The sequence below is a fragment of the Engystomops pustulosus genome, chromosome 4 (genome assembly GCF_040894005.1).
Source record: "Engystomops pustulosus chromosome 4, aEngPut4.maternal, whole genome shotgun sequence".
Lineage (NCBI taxonomy): Eukaryota > Metazoa > Chordata > Amphibia > Anura > Leptodactylidae > Engystomops > Engystomops pustulosus.
The window spans coordinates 95,072,350-95,095,042 of record NC_092414.1 but is presented as its reverse complement, the minus strand read 5'-3'; the positions used below and the strand labels follow the sequence as shown (position 1 = coordinate 95,095,042).

Below are 22,693 nucleotides of genomic sequence, written 5' to 3'. Positions count from 1 at the left end.
CATTATTTACTTTATAGATTACTAAAATCTCATAACAAAAGAACCATTTTGTTAAAATAAGTACATTAGAAACATGCAAAATTTACATTTTGGTCTCAAGCACATTGTAGAGCTGTGAGGATCAAGGCTGCTGGGACCTGAGGGAACCTGGTGATCTACCCCATGGTGACTCTGCAAGTATTAAGGAAATATTCTATGCCAGAAGCATAAAACTGCATGCAATAGAATTCAGAATTTACACAAAATCCATGATAAAAAAGCCTGCATGAAAATATGAGAGCATCATAGACTCTCAACGCGCTGTATTATGACGGTTATACAGTGGCATGTATGAGCCTTAAATCTAGGCTTTTGTCATTGTTTTCATTACAATCTCTTCAGGTTGCTGCCGTCATGGTAATAATGTTATTGTGCTGCTTCTCAAGGTCATTTGTGTGTCATTTCGCAGATGAATATTGCATATTTACTCTATCTGCAATTCAAGCTGAGAACAAGGAACTATGCCATGTGTGACAATATAACATGCGACGTGGCGTCTACCCTAACAGTAACAAATACTTATTAAAACAATTACTTCAATTCACAGCCCGGGTTACCATGGTTACAGGCAATGTGAATCTTGCAGTTAATGATGGAAGAAAATTAGGAGCAAATTGTAATTCACAGATACTGATAAAGTTGTGCTGTCGGACTCACAATGGAAGTTGTACATGGCCTACATGGCCGTTTGGAACAAGTCCGCAGTGGATCATTTGTATGTGATAAGAAGGCCCCAGTAGATGTTGATGTTGTGTAGTTTTAAAGGTTATACAAACATTAGCTTAGGCTGTGCTGATACAATTCAGCGCTCCACAAACACATCACTAATAATACCATGGCTGTGTAATGAAACGGAAAGACAATCACAGACATTTTGACATTTGAGGATTTTTAAAGCACTTTACGGCAGTTCTTTAAGAATAAAAGATCTTTACAAGGATGTTCTGACACATAAAGCATAATGTGTCCCATCAGTGCTCAGCGCCGCTCCTTTCTGCATGTGTGATTATATACTAGAATAATAATGAAAGGCAAAATCCCCCAAAAAACGTCTGCTAACCGAAACAATAACAATGCCTGTCATCAGCAAACTGATCATTTTCTCTTCCCTTCTACACCTTTTTAGGAGAATTCAAGGCACTTTGCGAAGACACTATGCAAAAAAAAGCAGAATGCTCTTGATTCATATGGAAGACATAATAGAGGCTGAAACAAGAAAATTGCTTTTTCAGAGTACCCAAATATGGTGAAATTATGACTGCAAAAAGCCATACAAGATTTTTCTGCTTGAAGTGATAATTAATGTCTTTGCTGAGAAAATGAACACCTTCCATAGATGGTAGTGCGACCCTCCTACCCAGAGAAGCAGAGATGTTTGTACTCATGAACAGTCTTTCTTCCAGCTATTCCAAAATGAGCATCTGCATAATTCTTATGATAATAGAAAATTTCTATAGTAATTCATTTCAATCAAGGCCACTTCCAAGTAAATTATTGCCCTGTTAATTATTATCCCAGTATGATATCAAATAGGCCATAGTGCTTAGAAAAGGAATAAAAGGACAAAAATGTTCTTAATATTTGAAGAGTATTTCAGCTTTTTATAAGGCTTGAAGTTTGACTCCTTTTCAATATATTCAAGGATTTATACTCAGGTCTACGTCTACTCAGGTTATAGTTGATCGCGTAACACACTAAAGCATTTTCATATGCAGGCCAATAGAGGGGGACTTTACAACTTATTGTTTACAATGTAGAGGACCCACTCACCACCATAGCAGAGAGCAGTCCTTTCTATTCTAAATTCCCAAACTCCACTCTCCCCGTGTTCTGCACAGTGTTGTGGGGAACATCTCCTGTTACCCTTAACTGCACATTTGGGTCATCTGGTCATGTTTCACCAACCTGTGGCAGGCCACCCCAGCTTAATTCAATGGCCACATCACAAATCAAATGCATCTCCTACATTTAGTGCATTGAATATCTGCACACAAATGTACAGCCTGCTACAGACATCAACAAGCACAAACCCATTCAGCTTGTCTTGTGTTTCTCATGAACAGAGTGGAACGTAGAGTTTACATCAGAGGATCTTGAGTCCATCGGGCAAACGAACATACTATAAAGGAATGTACAGCATGATGTAGGCACTAGTAAGCACAGGGCCTCTGTGCAAAGCAGTTCCGGTCTTTCAAGTGCAGTATGGGGGATGAGATGGAGTATTGGTGGTGGTTAGACATTTGCCTCTTGCATCAGTGGCTACTATTCCCAGCAGCTGAGATTGGTGTTTCCTAACTCTTTTATTTCTATTTTAAAGCTTGGAGTTGGGTGCACTATGTTTAAAGCTTTGCACCATCTCTTTGAGCAGGATGATATCAGCCTGTGATAAGGGCTTCCAGGGTCATCAGTCAATGGCAACCACATAGAGATACCCCTCCATCAAGAAGGATAACTTTCCCTCACATTATCTAACAATGTTCTATTAATCCAGTCTACTACATAATGTAGCTTAGAATATATTACTGTACCGAAAAAAATTGAGTATTGTATCCAACAATGTACATTATTTTAACCAAATATACACAAAAACATAAACTTCGTGAGTTTATGAACTCTCTTCTTGTAAAGCAAATGCTATTAATTCAGGGTTTTTACTTCCATTTAACAGAATCCATTACTTTCTGGGGAGTTCGACTCTGCAGACTTTAACAAAATATTTTTAAAAGAGAGCTGTAATTGCTATTCATTGTTAGTAGAGAATAAATGGAGTTATTTCTTCACGAGCATGTAAACAGCATTCAACATCTTTGTTACTTATCAGCTGAAAAGCTTTTATAAGCATTCACAGGAGAATGTTAGCCACCATGCTCCTTCTTCAATATTGTTTCTGTCTCGTAAACATCTGTTGCTGAAGAGGAAAAATTTGGAAGTGAGGTTTGGGGGGTGCAAAAAAAAGCATCTAAAATAATATACATTTAAGGTTTAGGAAACTTTTCATTATCATCATTATCATTATCATCATTATACAGGCGGTCCCCTAGTTAAGAACACCCGACTTACAGACGACCCCTAGTTACAAACACACCTCTGGATGTTGGTAAGTTACTGTACTTTAGTCCTAGGGTACAATGATCAGCTGTAACAGTTATCACAGGTGTCTGTAATGAAGATTTATTGTTAATCCTGGTTCTTATGACAATCCAACATTTTTAAAATCCAATTGTCATAGAGACCAAACATTTTTTTTGCCTGGGGTTACAATTATAAAGTATACAGTTCCGACTTGCATACAAATTCAACTTAAGAACAAACCTACAGACCCTATCATGTACGTAACCCGGGGACTGCCTGTACTTCCCTACTAGTAATGACAAACACAAACTCCAAGGTTAAGTCAGAATTTTGGTTTCAGCACATGCATGCATTGGTTGCTTGCACCAATTGTGGGTATTAACTCTAACAAGGGGAACCTGTCACCAGCTTTTACTCCAATAAATTACTGCCCCCTCGGTAAGAGGATAACATTTCCTTTCTAGAGTTCCCTCTTTAATGTGAAATCTTCCCCCCAAGTCATTTTAACATGAGACGAGTCAAGCTAAGTGGTTGCTGGTTTTAGATTCCTTCAGTCCCATCCCAGCTTATGGTTCTGTGATGCACTGAAATAGACATACAGGCAGTTAAGAAATAGTAACTGAATCTTTATCTGCAGCTTGTATTTTCAATAATGTTTTAATGCTGCCTGTATCTCCAGTTCAGTAGCACAATGAACCACAAGCTTGCCGCAATCTGAAAGATGAGATTCCTTTCTTTAATATTACACCAGCAGCATGTTTCTAGGTATTAGAAAGATTGGGGCTTTATAATTGACACTCCCCCTAAATTTGACAATGGGGGAGCTTTTTACAGGTAAATGGGTAAGAATTCACATAACTTTGCCAGCAGGTGGGGGGGGGGTGTTTTGGGTTCAGTTGAAATAGTTCAGACCCGAACTTGAATGGATCCAGTCATCCCTATTCCTTATCTTTCCTCTTGGCATCTCTGAATGTGTGTATCATAAGATGACCACTTTTTATCAACAATGTTGTTGCACACCATTGTTTTATAAAAATATTTATTCTATTTTGTGGATATTTATGATATCCCCCATTGCAAGTCTTGTATGATGGACTGATGTCTAATTAAAATAGAAGAAACAAGACAAAGTTCCATCCAAGTTAGTTAAAATTCTTGTAATACTTGTATCCCTTAGTTCATAAGTCCTTGAGTGACCCCAATGTTAAAATGTAAGTAAACATCCTTTGAATACTATAACATGGTATGTCAATAGGATCTGAAATTATAAATAACAGTTCAGTGAGGGCTCAACATCAAGTAAAGAGCTCATTTGTCATGCAACAGGCATGTACAGAGTTACATCACATCTCTCTACTCACAACAACAAACCAGACACCCCATTTTGTAGTATCCCACCAATGGAAAACTGATTGCCATGTAGATAGTTACCTTATAATTCTGAAGGTGATAAAGTTTGTGGGAATTGGTAAGCAAAAATAATCATCTTATCTTTGTATTAAGTTTCCTTGTGTTTTAAGATGAGTACTATGGTCTGTTCATATGAAGAACTGGCATATTTTCAAGACACTTTTTTAATTTTAGGATTTCCTTATGTGGTCAGGAGACTTATGTGGTCAAGCAACATAGACGGTGTCTATTTAAGAACATTATTAGAAGTCAGAGGTTAAGATCATATAATGTTATCTATAAGCAATGTCTGATTCTGACTTGTGACTCTGGCGCCTGACTCTGATATCTGACTTTGACACCTGACTTTTGACTCTGAATATGGACACTGTACATAGGAGATACAAAAATTGAAGACTAAATTTGAATTTTCTTATGTACAAAAGTCACCATGTGTCACTAAAGGAATGTAGCATTGTTAATGCCAAGGGAGCCAGGTTAATGGCTTAGCATTTTACAGCATATTTATCTACATTGTTCAGTGTGTGCATGCTCCATAATGCCATACAGATTTATTTCCGCTCTGGTGGCTTCCTTGCATTGAGAGTTTGCATATGGAGTTAATACATTGACTTTTACAATTATTAAAGAACTTGATTCAAAAAGTTAAATTAAAAATGTCAGATGAAGCATGACTACCAATTTAAGGCTGTCAACGAAAGTGTGTAATCTGAAAAAGTACATAGTTATTTCATAGCGGGAACAATACATTAGAAGATTTAGTATTGCAATTTGGACATGTCAGATTTTGTGATTCCATTAAAATGAGCAACAAATTTAATTTTCTCTGTGAAAAATATTTAACCTCTTGAGAACAAGGAACTTGAACTACATATTATATAAAAAGTAGACATTTCCAAAGCATGCAAATAGCATTCTGATAATAAAATTATATTGGATTGTATTAATATTGCTTGACTCTTACTGCACTTATAAGGTTATTGTGATTTTAAAGCGGACCTGTCACCAGAAATGTCATTTTTAGCTGGTGATAGGTACCAATAGCCTATGCTATGCTGATTTTAATCATTTGTTATCATTCTGAATCATTCCAGTAGCTTAAAATAGCTCCCTGGGTCAGCAGCTTCAGTAGTCTATGTGCCTGTGAGCCTATGTCCTCATGCACTCTTCCTCTCCATCTCACCTGCACATGGCAGGAATTGGGGAGGGGAGTGGGAGCTGTTTGAGTGTAGAGAGGAGACTGAAACAGGCAAACTCAGGCTGCTGAAGCCCCTCCCCAGGGACTCACCACATGCTGCTTGCAGAGAGCCGGGTAATGTAACGTAAACTAGTATAAACTTTTGAAATGATTCAGAATGATGACAAAAGCATTTTTAAAATCAGCATAGCATAGGCTATTGGAATCTGTCACCAGCTAAAAATGAAATTCTAAGTGGCAGGTTCCCATTAAGGCCAGAAGCATTTTTTAAATATTTAGTTAGTCATATAGGTTTAGTTAAAATTGCTACAAAACCAGTGTTTACATATTGTAACTGGTACATAATGGGCCCAAATTACCAAATTGTTAGAACAGTAGCTCAATAATAAAACCACTTGAAAGAATGCACCATGTACCTTTCTGTAGTATTAAACAGGACATTCCACCACCTACACCAGCACCATATATTTGCTTCCTTTGTCAGGCATTGTTTCAATGACACTGGCTTAGTATTTTTACTCTAACCTTCACCATTTGAAAGCAATTATTTCTCTACTGTACTCCAAGTTTGGACAAACCAATCTGACAGGAGCTTAATGTAGAGTCAGGGTAGTTTCAATACCTACATGCTAATTAGGCATTAAAATATCAGATGGGTGCTCCGCCCACCTGAGTGTAGATGTTTGAAGTTAATGACATTGATTACTCCTATATGATCAGAAATGGCTCACATAAGGCAGAGGCTAGACAGAAAATGCTGACTAAACAGCTGACCAACAACTTGAGACCCATTTTATTAACCAGAATATGAAGCCTGTTTAACATTGGATCCCGGTCTAGAGGACTTTATATTACCTGAAATGGTTCCATCTAATACTGCACTTCCCCTTTTACAGTTGTGCACAACAAAAATTTTAATTCATCTATTCATTGCCTGGAGATTGTCAAAATGGGACTGACATTTTATGACTTAAATTAGGGGTTGGAAAACCATTATTTATCTACAAAGCTTCCATAGATGGATCAATATTAAAAGTAATAACTCAAAGCTATAACATTCAGACTGAAACAGTTCTAATAAGATTTGTCAGCTCTCTGGACTTTTTTATTTTAATAAATACTTAGACTTAAGTTTTGGAACATCTTTTTCATAAAGTATGTTACAGAACCTACCATTGTAACAAAACATTTTAATAAAAGGAGCTCATTTTACTTGTATTACTGTATTTATCCTAGTGTCATCTTACAATCTTACTGCTTCAGTTTTGCAATTAGTTTTGCCTTTGTTGAACACAACATGTTTTTTCTTTAGTTAATTAATTGTTAAGGGAGCTAATGAAATGGTAGACAGAAGACATTGACAGTTTGTTAACTTTAATGATCTAAAGTGGGCCGGTGAGGAATAAATACCAAGATAAAAAGAGACATATTCCAAGCAGTGTGAGTTTATATTCGTTGCCAGTCGGGCCTGGCATTAATATATAAACTTCATAGTAATAAGATGCCAATGATGCCATGTCCTTGCAGGATGCTGCGCACGTTCCTGTTAATGACATCTATGCTACAGTATAGCGATCATAACACCTCTCTTCTAGCAAAGGGGAATTTTATGTGACACAGAAAATCTGTTTGCTATCAATTCTGCAAACACGGCAGCTGCCAGATTGCCAAGATCCATCTTAGGGATGAAAATCAATTAATATTCTAATTTATCTGTCATTATTGGTCACAGCGCATTATTCATCCCAATTTAGAGTCCTACATGATCATTCTTGAAAGACATATGCGGTAATATTTTCTCACTTCATATTCTATCAGTGCAAAGAGTGATTTACATAAAGATGACATCAAATGTCGAGTACCCATCCTCCCCAAACTGTGAAAATATTTGATGTGATAAGGACAGCCATATGCATATTCTATCCCACTCACAGATCAATTCTCTTGGTGTCAAGCTATTTATATGCTACTCTCTTTTAATCAGAGCCATATTCATTTAGTACAAATGGGAGTGGTTATGTACTACCATAAAAAATATAATTAGATTACTCTTTGCTTCTTTTATATGTCCTGTACAGGTGACAAGGTATAACTGTATGACTTTTTAATGTACAATCTACCTTTAAAATCAAGCATGAGAAAGCAGGAACCTTGACTATGGTAATCTTTTCATATTTGTTATCTATGGCCTCCTTTTTTTAAATCAACTTTTAAAATTATGCTAATGAGGAGTTTTAGTGGGAGTTTTCAGAGGCCCTCAGTGATGTCTTTTCACTCACTGTTACAATGAGCAGGTCTCCCCTCCCCCTGCCCTTCCTGCTGCTGCTAGATTACACAGAGGGAGAAAGGAGAGACATGTTCTGCTTCTGAATCTGCAGAACTGAGGGGCTCTTGAGACACAGACCTGATTCACATAACTTTTAAAGTGTATTTTAGAAGGAAAGAAGCCATGGATAACAAATATAAGAAGATTACTACAGACACAGTGCCTGGATCTATGAGTAAGAGCCCCTGATTTATCTTGCTTGACTTTAAATATATATAAAAAATCTTGTTCTATAGATTGTTAGCAGAAGACTGGGTTTATATTATAATAAAAAATGCTGATTATTTATAATTGATCATATGCATTATCTGCAAATACGATTGATGATACCATAAAGTTGGAAAAATTTTTATTCTAAGTAAATTATTATAATAAAAGCTATTTAATATTCTTCTACAGTTGGATGTTGTTATTGGTAATACAAATTACATTCTTTCCATTTATTTTACTTACAGGGAATTTTATTCAGCTCATTCATGAATTTCTCTTTCAGCTTTGAGAAGTGATTATCTTTCCCATCGCTTGGAGACACGATCTCTGTAGTATTGTCCTGCATTGCAGGTCCAAGTGTTGTTTGGGGTGCTGTCATGCGCTGTGACTTCATTTTTGATGGAAGGGAACTGTTGCAGATGAAAGATAAGAAGAAAAATATTATTTCAAAAGAACCAAGATGAAGCCTATTTCCAAAACAGGATAATCATGAAACACGGCATCTGCAGTGCACCTGCTCACTAAATAAATATTACCCCACTTGTGCATTCATTTCACTGTGCCTCATATAATATTTAACATGGTACAAAGAAAACATTTTTCTATTTCACAGGTGATACTGTATTTTTGCAAAAGATAACACTATAAGATAACACACATCGCTTTTTCATAATGAATCCATACACAACATTGATAGTACCCACACATGTAAACTAAAAGGATAATAAATGTGATGTTTTACTAACATTGACTTCCTAACATTGTGTTAAGCAATGTCATAATGTATTGCTTTCATCAAATGCTGTGAGAACTGTGACAGCAACAACAATCAAATTAATCTGGACAATGAGGAGTAGAAAAACCACATCACAGCACAGGCCTAACAAAAAGCTGCTTTTTATCTAATACAAAATTTACGTTCTTATGGCAATCAAAGATAAATATTTTCTGTCTGAATAAAATGTTTAAAATAACAATCTTTTATTCACATCAAAAATTAAAATGGGCTGAAAAATAGCCACTCGGTATCAACTTAACTCAGGCTTTCAAAGTGTGATCTCCTATCACAGCATAGTTGAATGCATTGGTGCTACTAAAGACACCTATTCCAAGAGATGACAAAGTAAACAGAAAAAGGAACCATGAGCAAATATCCAGACAGAAGTCCTCACTTTGCTCATAATTGGTAACGCCTAGAGTGTCTCAAATCTAAGCTAGTCCGCTTTCCTGCCTAAACACAAATTTTTTCCTGCCTGACGCATTTCTACATCAGTCCTAAGGACTGATGCATCATCAGAGGCATATTAGACTCAATATTAGGCATACACGCAAACATGACAGACACTGTGACTAACAGAAGGTAAGTTGGTACGATAGTCACAGCTGTCTACTTGTATCTCCAGCACTGTTGTGGCCGTATGTGCTGCACGCTCATTCCGGATATTTTTCTATAAAGCCCCACCTATTCGCGGCGGTACCAACAGGAGCCCTCCAATCCAGGTTGGCACTGTCTTCAGTGATACACATAGAGGCTCAACTTATGCGACCAATTGTACTGCTTCCAGGTTAAATGAAGAATCAAAGACGCACTACACATCTCCCAAACACCAGAGGATCATCTTCAGGCATATCTATCTGGATATACAGGCGGTCCCCGGGTTACGTACAGGATAGAGTTTATCTTTTTGTTTTTAAGTTGAATTTGTATGTAAGTCGAAACTGTATATTTTACAATTGGATTTTCAAAACTTTAGCTTCAATGGGACCAAGGGTTATCAATAAAGCTTCATTACAGACACGTTACAGCTGATCATTGCAGCCGGGGACTAAAAGTAAAGCATCCAGAGAGCTTCACCAGAGGTCACAGTGGTCAGAGGGGTCCTTCTTTAACTAGGGGTCGTCTGTAAGTCAGGTGTCCCTAAGTAGTTGACCGCCTGTACAGACTAGGACAAAGGAACCTTAGAGTAAGGAAAGAACTACAAACATAACAAAATAGATAACTGTGCTCAATATAGAATAGCATTGGCATTATAGAATAGACAGAATTATCAGCATTATCCTCAGTTTACAGATGGATTCACCTCCTAATAATGCAATATGGTGACATGCAATACAAACATGAGACATTTGTTACTATTAAATTTCAGTAGCCATTACACATATCCATCATGACTCCCCTGGGTGGCCAAACCATGAAAGTCACCCCCTCTTATTGGTGGTATCACTGCTTCAATGCCTTGAAACTTGATACACATCGGATTACCTTATCAAGTTTCTACCCCTTCAGTAAGTTATTCCTGGGGAGTCAGCTACCAAATGCTTCACGTCTGTATGCATTTGCAACAGTTTCTAATAAGTGGATAATATCTCCCTTACTCACCAATGTTCTGAGTCTTCATGAGCATTATGATGTGCTTCCCTCAAAACAGAATCAGGATAACCTCTATGTTGAAATCTAACTTTGACATCAGTGGCCGCTGTCAAGTACTCTGACAGATCCATGCAGTTCCTCCTCACCTGGAGATACTGTCCCTTTGGAATGCCATGTTTCAATGGCTTTGGATGCCAAATATTCCATTCCAAAAGACTGTTTGTAGCTGTGGATTTTCTAAAGATTTTAGTTTTAAGTCCACCGACTCCGACTTCTCTATCAAAAAGTCAAGGAATGAAATCTTGTCAATATGGTTCTGTGATGTCAGAAAGAGCCATTTAGTGGTCTTATTAAGGACCATTACGAATTCCTTGAACATTTCGATGGTGCCATTCCAAAGGATAAGCACAATATCGATAAAGCAGAGCCAGATTGATACTTAAAATGTGGATATGGTAAACTCATTATGTTTCAAAAAATTAGTACCTCTCATGTGTAAAAAGGATGCAAACGCATTACAACCTACATCATGTGGTATTGAATTATACAGCAGCTCTGTGTGCAGACTAGATAAGTGTACTGGTCACACATTTGAGGGAACAGTCTGGACGAGGGGCGCAATATCCGATTAACTTAAATTCTAGCATTTTGTGTGACACTGTCAATCCACAGTACTATCGAGCGCCCCTTAAATGGGCTTGTCCCTTTATATAACTTTTGGGAGGCCATAGAATTTGGCCACCCTGGGGAACTTATGTGTCAAAAATTAAAGCTAATCAGTTTGTCAGCTTTAACTTGAAGTAAGATATCCATAAAGGAATCTAGAAAATTCATGGTTGGGTTCTTAACCAGAACTCTGTAACAATGTCTGTCCCTCAGGATATTCTGACACATCAGGACTTATTGATCCCTATCCATAATCACCAAGTTACCCCCTTTATCAGAGGACTTGATGACTATGGATGTGTCACTCTCTAAATTCCTAACACATTGTCTTTCTGTCTTAGTCATGTTATGTTGCATCCTATCAGGATTTGTCTCTAAAGATATCAATTTATCAGTCACAAGCACACAAGCCTACTCTCTGTAATTACTAGTAGTCATATGTTCAACGAGTTAAGGGTCCTAACTCTACCTACTTCCTTTCCTCCTCCCTCTGAGTGAAGTGAAACTGGGTATAATTTCAAGATACATAGGTACCAAAAAATGAACAATTAAAGAGAGGAAGTTCTCAACTTAATCCTATAGTCATATCCGATGGCATGAATGTTCTCTACTATTCAAATAATTAATAAGATGGGCAACTGCGCACTTGAGAACATTTGAAGAATACAGGTTTCTATAAACTGGGATTATAATTTTTTTTCAACAATGGAATATATTTATGTCATAATTATTAGGTGATGCTTTGTAGTATAATCTTTGATTGCAATAGGTAAGGTTTTATACAAGATTAAAAAAATTGATGTGTCTTAAAAACAGGGTCATATGAAGTTTTTAAACAAACGTTTGTTCTTTTATAACATATCCAGCCTAAGGAAAATTGAAAAAATTGAAAAAAGGGAGAGAATCTAATTATTATCTGCAGTACCTTGGAGAAAGACATATTTGGCTGTGGTATGGAAGTATTGTGTGATGATTTGCTAGAGGCATACAGTGTTATTGAAAGGTCTTAGATAAGGTCAAAGTGCACAATATAATATAAATTTGCCTAGAGGAATCAAAGAGCAAGGCAGACTAAAGAGAACATCAGGTTGCAAAGAATGAGTCAGACATAGGTTGTTCAGGTCCACAACAATGGTAAGAATAAAGATTATTACTAAAGGTTAACAAGGGTATGTTTGCCACTCACAAAATGTTAGAAATAAATCTATATCACATCTGGTAAGTCTTATGAAAAAATCTGAATATATATCACACATTTTTGCTGAATAAATCCAATAATTGTGTTAAGTCAAATGTATAACATAAGTTGTCTGATTTAGACAATACTATTTGATTTCGATTTCTCTTACAAAATAGATTATGCTAATAAAGAAGGGTCCAATTTCTCTTCGGAGGATCAATGTACTAGGATCACCACAATTCATTATACATTAAGGGTAAGGTACATCAGCCTCACCTAGTTACAAGCATTTGGTTACCTCAATAGCATAAGTGGTTGAGGTAAGTGGTCGGGCACATCAATAGCATATACATGGCCTCTGCTTCCAAAGTGTGGGGTTGATCATTTCCAGGGACAGCTATTTTGTTTCTAAGGGACAACATCTCTACATTCATGGGTAATCTTCACACATGTACATTGCTGTCTGAGTCGAAAAATGTGTATAAAGCACATACGCCAGGAAAGGCGTATGCAACATTTTATGCAACTTTTTAAAAGAGTCCCAAATCATGAATCTGGCTTTGACTGGCGTTGCATTAGCATTGTTTCAGTCAGAATAGGGAAGTGTGCAACCTTTAAGTAGTAAAATTAGAACACAAAACACAAAAAAAGAACAAGTCTAAGTGTTGGAAAAGCACCAATATTGTAGCACCAACTTTAACTTCATAAAGAAGGCAAATCAGGCACAGCAAGGCAAAACAACATTTCTGTTAGTTTTCTGTTTGAAAGTCGATAATAAATGCCCCCAATTTAGTCTATAGATTTTCAGTTTTCTGTTTGAAAGTCGATAATAAATGCCCCCAATTTAGTCTATAGATTTTCAATAACTCCTTTACATACATTCCTTCTGGACTCTGACAGAGGCTTATTTCTCTTGTGAACAAGGAATTGGGACCATTGACATTCAACATAGTTAGGGAATTAAGACGACGCCTTATGGAGACATTGTCATGAAAGTCCATGGCATATGAAGATTTGCAGCCATTGATGCTCCACTGGGCATTCTGGGAAATTAAATATACAAATACATTTTACAGAATGCAGTATGATTCAACATGCTCAGTTACTCTTTTCTTGGAAATTTGTTATGTTGGCAGTTAGGATGTCCCACACACTTTTGGTTGTCAGGGAAATCCTATAACATTAAGTTCAACCAATTCTATGTATATGAACATGTTTATTATACATTTTATAGTAAATTAGTCTCATATGTGAAGTCACAGCAAAGTAATAGCATCAACACACTTTTTTTTACTTGATAATTAGATTTTCACTTTTATTTCCATTTATGTAAGTTAAACCTTCTATAGAAAAGTTACCATATTTGTTTTACTATAAAAAGAACTAGCCTAACAACATTTGCATATTTCAAGATTAAGCTGAAGAATGAAAGTGAACACAAAAATGTCCCAAATTTAATTAGGAAATGAATATATGGAACTGCTGCACTGCTAAACAAAAAGACACAAACAACAGCTGTAGAATGTGGAATGTCTCTATATCGCTATATCAAAGTGGAAATCCTCAAAGTCGGCTTCAAATGAAAAAAAAAAAATAGGGAAGATAAGAAATGAACAGATGCACTGTATACACAGTTTCACAATTTGGAAATTAGCATCAGCAGGAATAATTGCTGTCTAGATTTGGTATGCAACACACTTTTTTGCATGTTACAGCGCATATTGATGATTTAAATACCAATGTTAAAAACATTTAACCCCTTGATTTGTCCCTTTTTGGATTTTGAGTTTCCATTTTTCACTACCCACCTTCAAAAATGTCCTTTTTTGGGGGGTACAGAGCTATGTGGGGTACTGTTGTTGGGTGGAATTTGTAGTGATAGTACTTATAATTCTAGTGTACTGGGAAGTGGTGAAAATGTCGAAAAAACGCATTTGCTTATTTTTCTTCTGTATTCCATTTGCTGTCTGGGACTTTTTATTTAAAAAGTTGCGAAATGTGTAAAAAGTCCCAGAACTTATGGAAGCAGAGGACTGGAGTAACTAGCGCTTGCATTGTTTAGGCCAAAATATCGAAGTGGTAGAAATAGTCTTTTGCAACTTTTTAATACTAAAAAGAAGCAAAAAACCTCAATTCGACTTTCTGGAGACGTTTTACACCAAAAAAGCCCAGCAGAAAAAATAATAAACAACCCCCATTTTCTTTTAATAACATGCAAGTGAAGAAATATACATATATACAGCAGATGACTTAAATAATTATGCCCAGATGGGTATACCCATTTACGTCATACATGTATACAGCTGTTCGCTGGAGACTCATTGGCAGGCATTTATCAATTTAGGCAGATGGTTGGCGCAGGAAATGTGCTATCATTTTCAGTGGGATGTAAGTCTGTGGTGCAAAGTGATTAACGATTTGGAGCAAAGGTTTTTTAGGGAAAATAGAACACCACAGACCATATTTTAGCTGGTCTAGTTGTGCACCAAAAAAAATTATTTGGAAAATTTGATGCGCCAGAAAAGTGTTGGGTTTACAAGCGGCACCCCAATTTTGCACACGATTAAGTTGAGTGTCAGAAAAGAACCAATATTGTGATGCTGACACTTGATAAAAAGGTGCAACAGGCACCGCATGGAGAAAAAAATTCTGCCAGTTTTCTGCTTCAAAGTCAATAATAAATGCCCCCCATTTAGTCTTTATCAATAACTCCTTTACATAAATGCCTTCTGGACTCTGGTAGAGGTTTATCTTTCTTTGAACAAGGAATTTGGAACATTGACGTTCAACATTGTTAGGGAGACACCTTATGGAGAATTTGCCATGAAGTCCACCTCTGCAGGCTGTACTGTATTACATGGAGAATTTGCTATCACATCATTATGCAGGCTGTCAGTCATGTGTATAGGAGTATCTCACACACACACAGGCTGCAGAGGGCATGGCCGCTAGCACCAGGAAGCACATGGAGGAGCCATTACACCATTATACAGGCTGTCAGTCATGTGTATAGGAGTATCTCATACACACAGGCTGCAGGGGCTGACAGCACCAGGAAGCACATGGAGCTTTGCAATTATAATGCCATTACACCATTATATCTCACACCATTATACAGTCTGTCAGTCAAGCACTGGGGGTGTGGCTGTGCCTCCCACTCATGAATAAGCTGGACAGCATGAATATGATAATGTCTTATTGGACATCTCACAGGTCATTTGCATACAGCTTTAGGGCCTCATTGCTTAAGTTTACAGGCATGTAGAGGGGCAATGAAGGAATAGAGGCAATGTTTTCTAATGGCAGTTTATGAAAATATATTTATTTTGGGGGTTAATTTGCCTGACGGGTTCTTTTTAACTGATTGAAGTAAAGTTGAGGGTGGGCACATCTACATTTTCCAGTTGTATCCTTAGTAATCTTCTCAGTTGTAGGATGAATTCCATTACAACTAACACTTTACATGGCTCTTGTATAAGGTTTCATACTAGTCATGCTTGCTGTAGAATGAGGTAGAGGTCAGAGGACTGTCCTCAATGACATCTGTATGATTTAATCTTATACTGTACATCATGCTACACCTACTCTATATCACCTATAATAAAATATTGATAATTCTTCTTTTCTACTGTATATTATAACAATAAATAGTAAAATGTTATGACGGTTCTGCTCTTTTATGTATCAAAACATTTTAGTTATCACTAAGGTTAGAAATAAATGAAAACCCAAGACGACTATCTTCCAAGGCTGCTAGCAGGTATGTGCTTCCAGGACTGATGCTAAATGAACTTGTCACGCCATAGTCAGCCCTTTCAAAGCATGACAAAAAGGAGCAAAACCAATTAGTAAAGAAAAGATTCTCTTTAAAACAAGATCCTTTTTTTTCATTCTGTTTAATTGTGTTTTGCAAGTATCATCCTGTACAAACTTAATGAACCTATCAATGGGAGAAAAACGATAAAGACATTTTTATCCAAACAACCATGTAAGAATCATTTGCTAAAAAAGGCAACTGGATAAGAGAAAATGTTATCTATCGGTTGCATTTTTATATGAGCATTTAATGAGCCAAAGTCATAAGACAGGGAAATATTAACCTAGGATATCTACAGTATCAGATATCATCCTCCTAGAACTGACATTCTCAACAGTGTTGTCTGTGATGCAGACTGCTTGACTGCTGCCACTTGTAGCCATTAAGAGGATGGTGGACGCTGTATATGGTACATCCAAATTCCAGTAACCTTTTGAGTTTTCTTATAGATAATTTGTTTTATGTGTCTTCATTGCATTGGTGCTCTAAAGGGGTTGGATAGGTTCTTCTTAAAGGGTATTCTAAGCCCTGAATGCATTCCCTATATGATCTATCATCGTGCGGTCAGTGGGGGTGTAGAACATCTGCATCGGCCTCCATGCATTTTAGAGGTTCCAAGGTTGAAGTTGATTACACAAGCTGATGATGTAGGGTCACTCACTAATCACATACTGAGTATTCAGTGAATATGTCATCAATAGTATGAATACGTGTATGTCATTCTCATAAAAACACTTCTAAGAAATTGGTTCCCTTTAATATACACTCACCGTCCACTTTATTAGGTACACCATGCTAGTAATGGGCTGGACCCCCTTTTGCCTTCAGAACTGCCTCAATTCTTTGTGGCATAGATTCAACAAGGTGCTGGAAGCATTCCTCAGAGATTTTGGTCCATATTGACATGATGACATCACACAGTTGCCGCAGATTTGTCAGCTGCACATCCATGATGCGAATCTCCCGTTCCACCACATCCCAAAGATGCTCTATTGGATTGAGATCTGGTGACTGTGGAGGCCATTTGAGTACAGTGAACTCATTGTCATGTTCAAGAAACCAGTCTGAGATGATTCCAGCTTTATGACATGGCGCATTATCCTGCTGAAAGTAGCCATCAGATGTTGGGTACATTGTGGTCATAAAGGGATCCATGCTTTCATGTTGTTGACGCCAAATTCTGACCCTACCATCCGAATGTCGCAGCAGAAATCGAGACTCATCAGACCAGGCAACGTTTTTCTAATCTTCTACTGTCCAATTTGCAAATTGTAGCCTCAGTTTCCTGTTCTTAGCTGAAAGGAGTGGCAGCCGGTGTGGTCTTCTGCTGCTGTAGCCCATCTGCCTCAAAGTTCGACGTACTGTGCGTTCAGAGATGCTCTCCTGCCTACCTTGGTTGTAACGGGTGGCAATTTGAGTCACTGTTGCCTTTCTATCATCTCGAACTAGTCTGCCCATTCTCCTCTGACCTCTGGCATCAACAAGGCATTTCTGCCCACAGAACTGCCACTCACTGGATGTTTTTTCTTTTTCGGACCATTCTCTGTAAACCCTAGAGATGGTTGTGCGTGAAAATCCCAGTAGATCAGCAGTTTCTGAAATACTCAGACCAGCCCTTCTGGCGCCAACAACCATGCCACGTTCAAAGGCACTCAAATCACCTTTCTTCCCCATACTGATGCTTGGTTTGAACTGCAGGAGATTGTCTTGACCATGTCTACATGCCTAAATGCACTCTGATTGGCTGATTAGAAATTAAGTGTTAACTAGCAGTTGGACAGGTGTACCTAATAAAGTGGCCGGTGAGTGTATATATTTTATATATATCCAGCTGATGTTTATACCTTAAAATGAACTTCACAGTAAATATAAAATAATACACACTGAATTTTGAAATTCCCTGAAGCTTTCCTGGCACCCCTCAACAGAAACCAAACTTACTTCTAGTGATAGCTTAAACCTTATTTTTTACTCTGGGAATAGCTCAAATTCCTCATTTAAATTCTATATTTTCTATTAAAATCCATAAAATGCTAACTATTCACAATGGTCAGAGACTCGACCAAGAACAGCAATTTCACAGCATGAACTTCAAGCAGTTTCATTGCAGAATTGTTTTATTTGTCCATATTATGCCGGGGTGTAAAACCATCATGGTAGGGTCAAGATGAAATGGTCACAGATAATAGCAACAATATCAGATATCTCTAAAATCTCCACTAAAATCTCTGTTAGCTTTAATAACAGGCTAATACTTTTCATTAATGGCACAATAAAGCAGCATGGTATGTAAATTAATATACTCACTACCATCTATTTGGGTCATATCTTTGAAATTAAAAGCTTCCTCTGAATAATATGTGATCTTTATACATTCTAATATACTCACTTGCAACCAGGGGATTAGTAAAATTAATTAGAACATGCAAGATGGTTCATGCACTGATGTACCAAACATGAGAATCTGAGAAGAGCAGATTAGTTTCAACTCACAATGTTGTTAATTGTCAGAAATATGTCTTGAGATTAGCATTTTAAATACAGTTCTTGAGATTTTAACGTTGAACTAATCATTCGGGCAAGTGGGATTTGATTGGACAGAATTCTGGCATTTTATATTAACGGAATATATTCTATCACTTAAACTGAAATAATCCTAGTCTATAAATATCCTGCGAGATGACACTGGAAGACCCTTATGTTGTGCAGGGAATGTCATGCTATTATTTCTCATTAGGGTTGAAAATGTGATACAATCATGTGTGTATACTGCAGTTCTCTTCTATTTGTATCACTTCGGACCTGTCACTAGATTGACCTCCTTACTCCAAGACTCCCAGAACTTCAGCACTTACTGTATAACCATTTAGTTAACACATTGTTAACATTACAGTCGAAAAATTATATGTTTGTCTTAAATTAAAATATGTTTATTTTGGATTTGTGATGAAATGTTCTAATTTATTCAAAAATAAAACATCAACCATCTACAGTATAAAAGTCTTTGGGCTACTGTCCAATTAAACGTAATTGTACTAGAACACAATTTCATGTTGCCATTTTCCAGGAAGGTAGCTACATAGTATGCTGTGACTCTAATAGAGTGTTCAATGCCTCTTAGACTTTCACTACTGAAGTACAGGGGGAGCACATGACAGCTGCTGGATCCTGTTCTAGATCCCATGAATGTTAATGCTTCCATTAAAATGTGTTGGTTAGTGTTAATTGATAGTACTCTACTGTTATCCGGGAATCTTAAAGAGAACCCTGTCAACAGAACCCCTTTATTTGACTACCTCATTCCCCCACAGACAATTAATGGCATATCCCCAAACAGTTTTTTATCAAAATTCTGTCATTTGTGGATCAATTGACAACCTACATTAAACTTTACCTGGCTTCATCATCACAGAGCTGAGACCCTCCTCCTCCAGTGTAAAAGGATCCTTTCCCCTCACATTGAAAAAAACCTCCTCCCTTCTCCCACAAGGTTTTTTTTCCAAATTGAAGCAAGAGGAGGCTTTTTTCACAGAAGGAGGAGGGACTCGGCTCTGTGATTTACATGCCCAGGGGACACTGTTGGCAGGGGGCCAGGTCAAGTTTAATGTAGGTTATAATTTGATCCACAAATAAAACAGTTTGATAAAAAAAAGTTTGGGGATATGTTAATAATTGTCTGTGGGGGAATGAGGAAGGCAAAAAAGGGTTTCTGGCAGGGCCGGCGCTATGGGTAGGCAAAGGGGGCAATTGCCCAGGGCCCCCTGAAAGGGGAGAATCTCTTCTTTCAAATGAATCTTGAATTGTGTTTCTAGGTGCTATGGATCCAGAGATATTAAGGTTTAAAGTGAGAATATCAGGTGCCATTTTTATATATAAAAATCACTCCCAACGGCAGTTTAACAGTTATTATCTCCGTTTCCTAACACTTAGAAACACAAATTTAGATTCATATAAAAGAGGAAAGTCTCTTCTTTCATAGGAAAAAAGAAGTGAGATTCTAAGTGTCACAGAGCCAGAGATACAGCCCCCTGAAGTGTACCCCCACCCAATCCAGATTCTTAGCCATCAGGCTACAGGCAGAATTTGCTGCACACAGGAGCTGCTGCACCTCACAGATAATAGAAATATTCACTTTATATCTTACTACATTTTGAGAGGGATAATATCAACTAATATGCATGTTTTTAACCCTTCTCTATGCAGAACTATCTAAGAACACACTTTCTCTCTTATTGCCTTTTATTTTGTGATAGTTTTTTTTGTTGGGAAAATTGACTGATACAATGAACATTCGATCCTCTTTGCCTAATGTGACTACACCGCGGCCAGAACATGCCCAAAAAGTTATATGTAACACCAAAAACACCCACATGTTCTGGGATAAAGTTTTTATTTCCCACCATCCTCCATTATTTACACCGATGTTATGACGTTCTCACTCTTATTCTTATGAATCGTGGAGGGTTCTGTTATTGTGCGCATAATACAATGGCAAACAATGATAGATCTGTGGGAAGCTCAGTGCAATTTTCTGCAGTTCCCTTTGCTGCATATTTTGGTGAATGTATTGGTTTGGGGTCTGTATGATCTCCTCACATCTTACTGTTTTAGGAAAGTATATTTTCTTTATATAAGTATCTGAATTTGTACATATTTTAGAGGAAATTTTGAATGTTAATTGTCAAATGCATCTCCTGGTTGTCTGCTTTCAAAATTATAAAGGTTTTATGGTGCCTTTACTGTTTTATTGCTATATTTTGCAGGTTATGACTGTCTTAAAATTTCTAGCTCAAAAGCAGATATCTAGTTATTACAGTTTTAGTGATATTATGTGGATTTATTTATGTGAACATATCAACAGGGCACATTTGTGAACTCTACACATGTCCATCTATTACATTTAGGAGATGTGAAGGTAAATATTTTCTGTTTGGAACTAATTTTTTGGCATCAAAGTCAATTTTAAAATATTTTTTATAAAACGTTTCAGTTTGCATGAAGGCGCCTATGTCTATAAACTCTTTGATGCAATTTTGAAAATGGGGCAAGTGTCTGCTTTCAGAAAATATCGGTCCCTTTCCCCAATGGGCCTCATTTTTGGAGTGTGGGAGGAAACCGGAGGACCCAGAGGAAACCCACACAGACACAGAGAGAACATGCAAACTCTTTGCAGATGTTGACCAGCGCTTCAAGGCTGTAGTTCTGACCAGTGAGCCACCATGCTGCCCATCAATCTCCCTATGATCTATCTCTTATAAAATTCTTCAAAATTACAGTTTGTTTTACCATACTAAAGGGAGCCGCTTACTGACTGTGACTGGTCATAAAATAGTTTTATTTTGGGGCCCCACTTTTAGTTTTGCCCAGGGCCCCACTTTGTCTAGAACCGGCCCTGGTTTCTGGTGACAGGTTCCCTTTAACCACTTGCTGCCAAAGCCAGTTTTCACCTTCCTGTCCAGGCCCTATTTTTAGAATCTGACATTCATCACGATAATTTGGAAAACTTTGAGATTGTTCTCTCATGAAACTTTGTACTTGGGTGATAAGTTATGAGCTTCCATATGAAAAATACAGAAATTTGGCAAAAATTCTAAAGAATTCTCTGTTTTCAAGGTTTTCTAGGCAGATAGTCAGACCACCTAACCAGCTTCATAACTAACATTTCCCTAATGTCTGCTTTATGTTGATATAGTTTTTTATTCTTTTTTTATACATGGTTTTTTTATCCTTATTCTTTGGTTCACTACAATTAGAGTGATACTTCCTTTATATCTTTTTTATGTTATCCCAATTTTTCTGTACAAAAACAATAGAAAGAATAATAGAAAGAAAAAGAGAAAATCTAATTTGTTTTATTATTGCCAACTTTTCAGAGGTACAGGCAGTCCCCGGGTTACATACAAGATAGGGTCTGTAGGTTTGTTCTTAAGTTGAGTTTGTATGTAAGTCGGAACTGTATATTTTATCATTGTAATCCCAGCCAGAACTTTTTTGGTCTCTGGGACAATTGGATTTTAAAAATGTTGGGTTGTCATAAGAATCAATATTAACACTAAAGCTTCATTACAGACACATTTGATAACTGTTTCAGCTGTTTATTGTAGCCCAGGACTAAAGTACAAGAAATTACCAATATCCAGAGGTCAGTTTGTAACTATGGGTCGTATGTAAGTCGAGTGTTCTTAAGTAGGGGACCGCCTGTATAACTCTTGTAACTGCTTTAGGGTTAGCGAAAAAAGTTGTTGTTTTCAGTGGTATCTTTTTTGAACATGTACCTTTTTTTATATATTACGGATACTTTTTATCTCTTTTTCTGTGGGTTCAATATTGGGATAGATTTATTTTACAGATTATTATAAACAAAGAGATATCAAATATTTTTTCCTTGTTTACTTTTTTCCAGA

The 22,693-nt window shown here is 37.0% G+C and overlaps 1 protein-coding gene across 2 annotated transcripts in view; it reads right to left on the bottom strand.

Annotated features, from left to right (window-relative positions):
* Window positions 1-22,693, bottom strand: part of SYT1 (synaptotagmin 1) — a 364,786-nt gene that overhangs the window by 121,476 nt on the left and 220,617 nt on the right. For both annotated transcript variants that reach the window (XM_072146793.1, XM_072146795.1), the window contains exon 6: window positions 8,499-8,665. In XM_072146793.1, coding sequence (XP_072002894.1) covers window positions 8,499-8,649 — 151 coding nt within the window. In that variant the 5' untranslated portion in view covers window positions 8,650-8,665. The remainder of the gene's footprint in view (window positions 1-8,498; window positions 8,666-22,693) is intronic.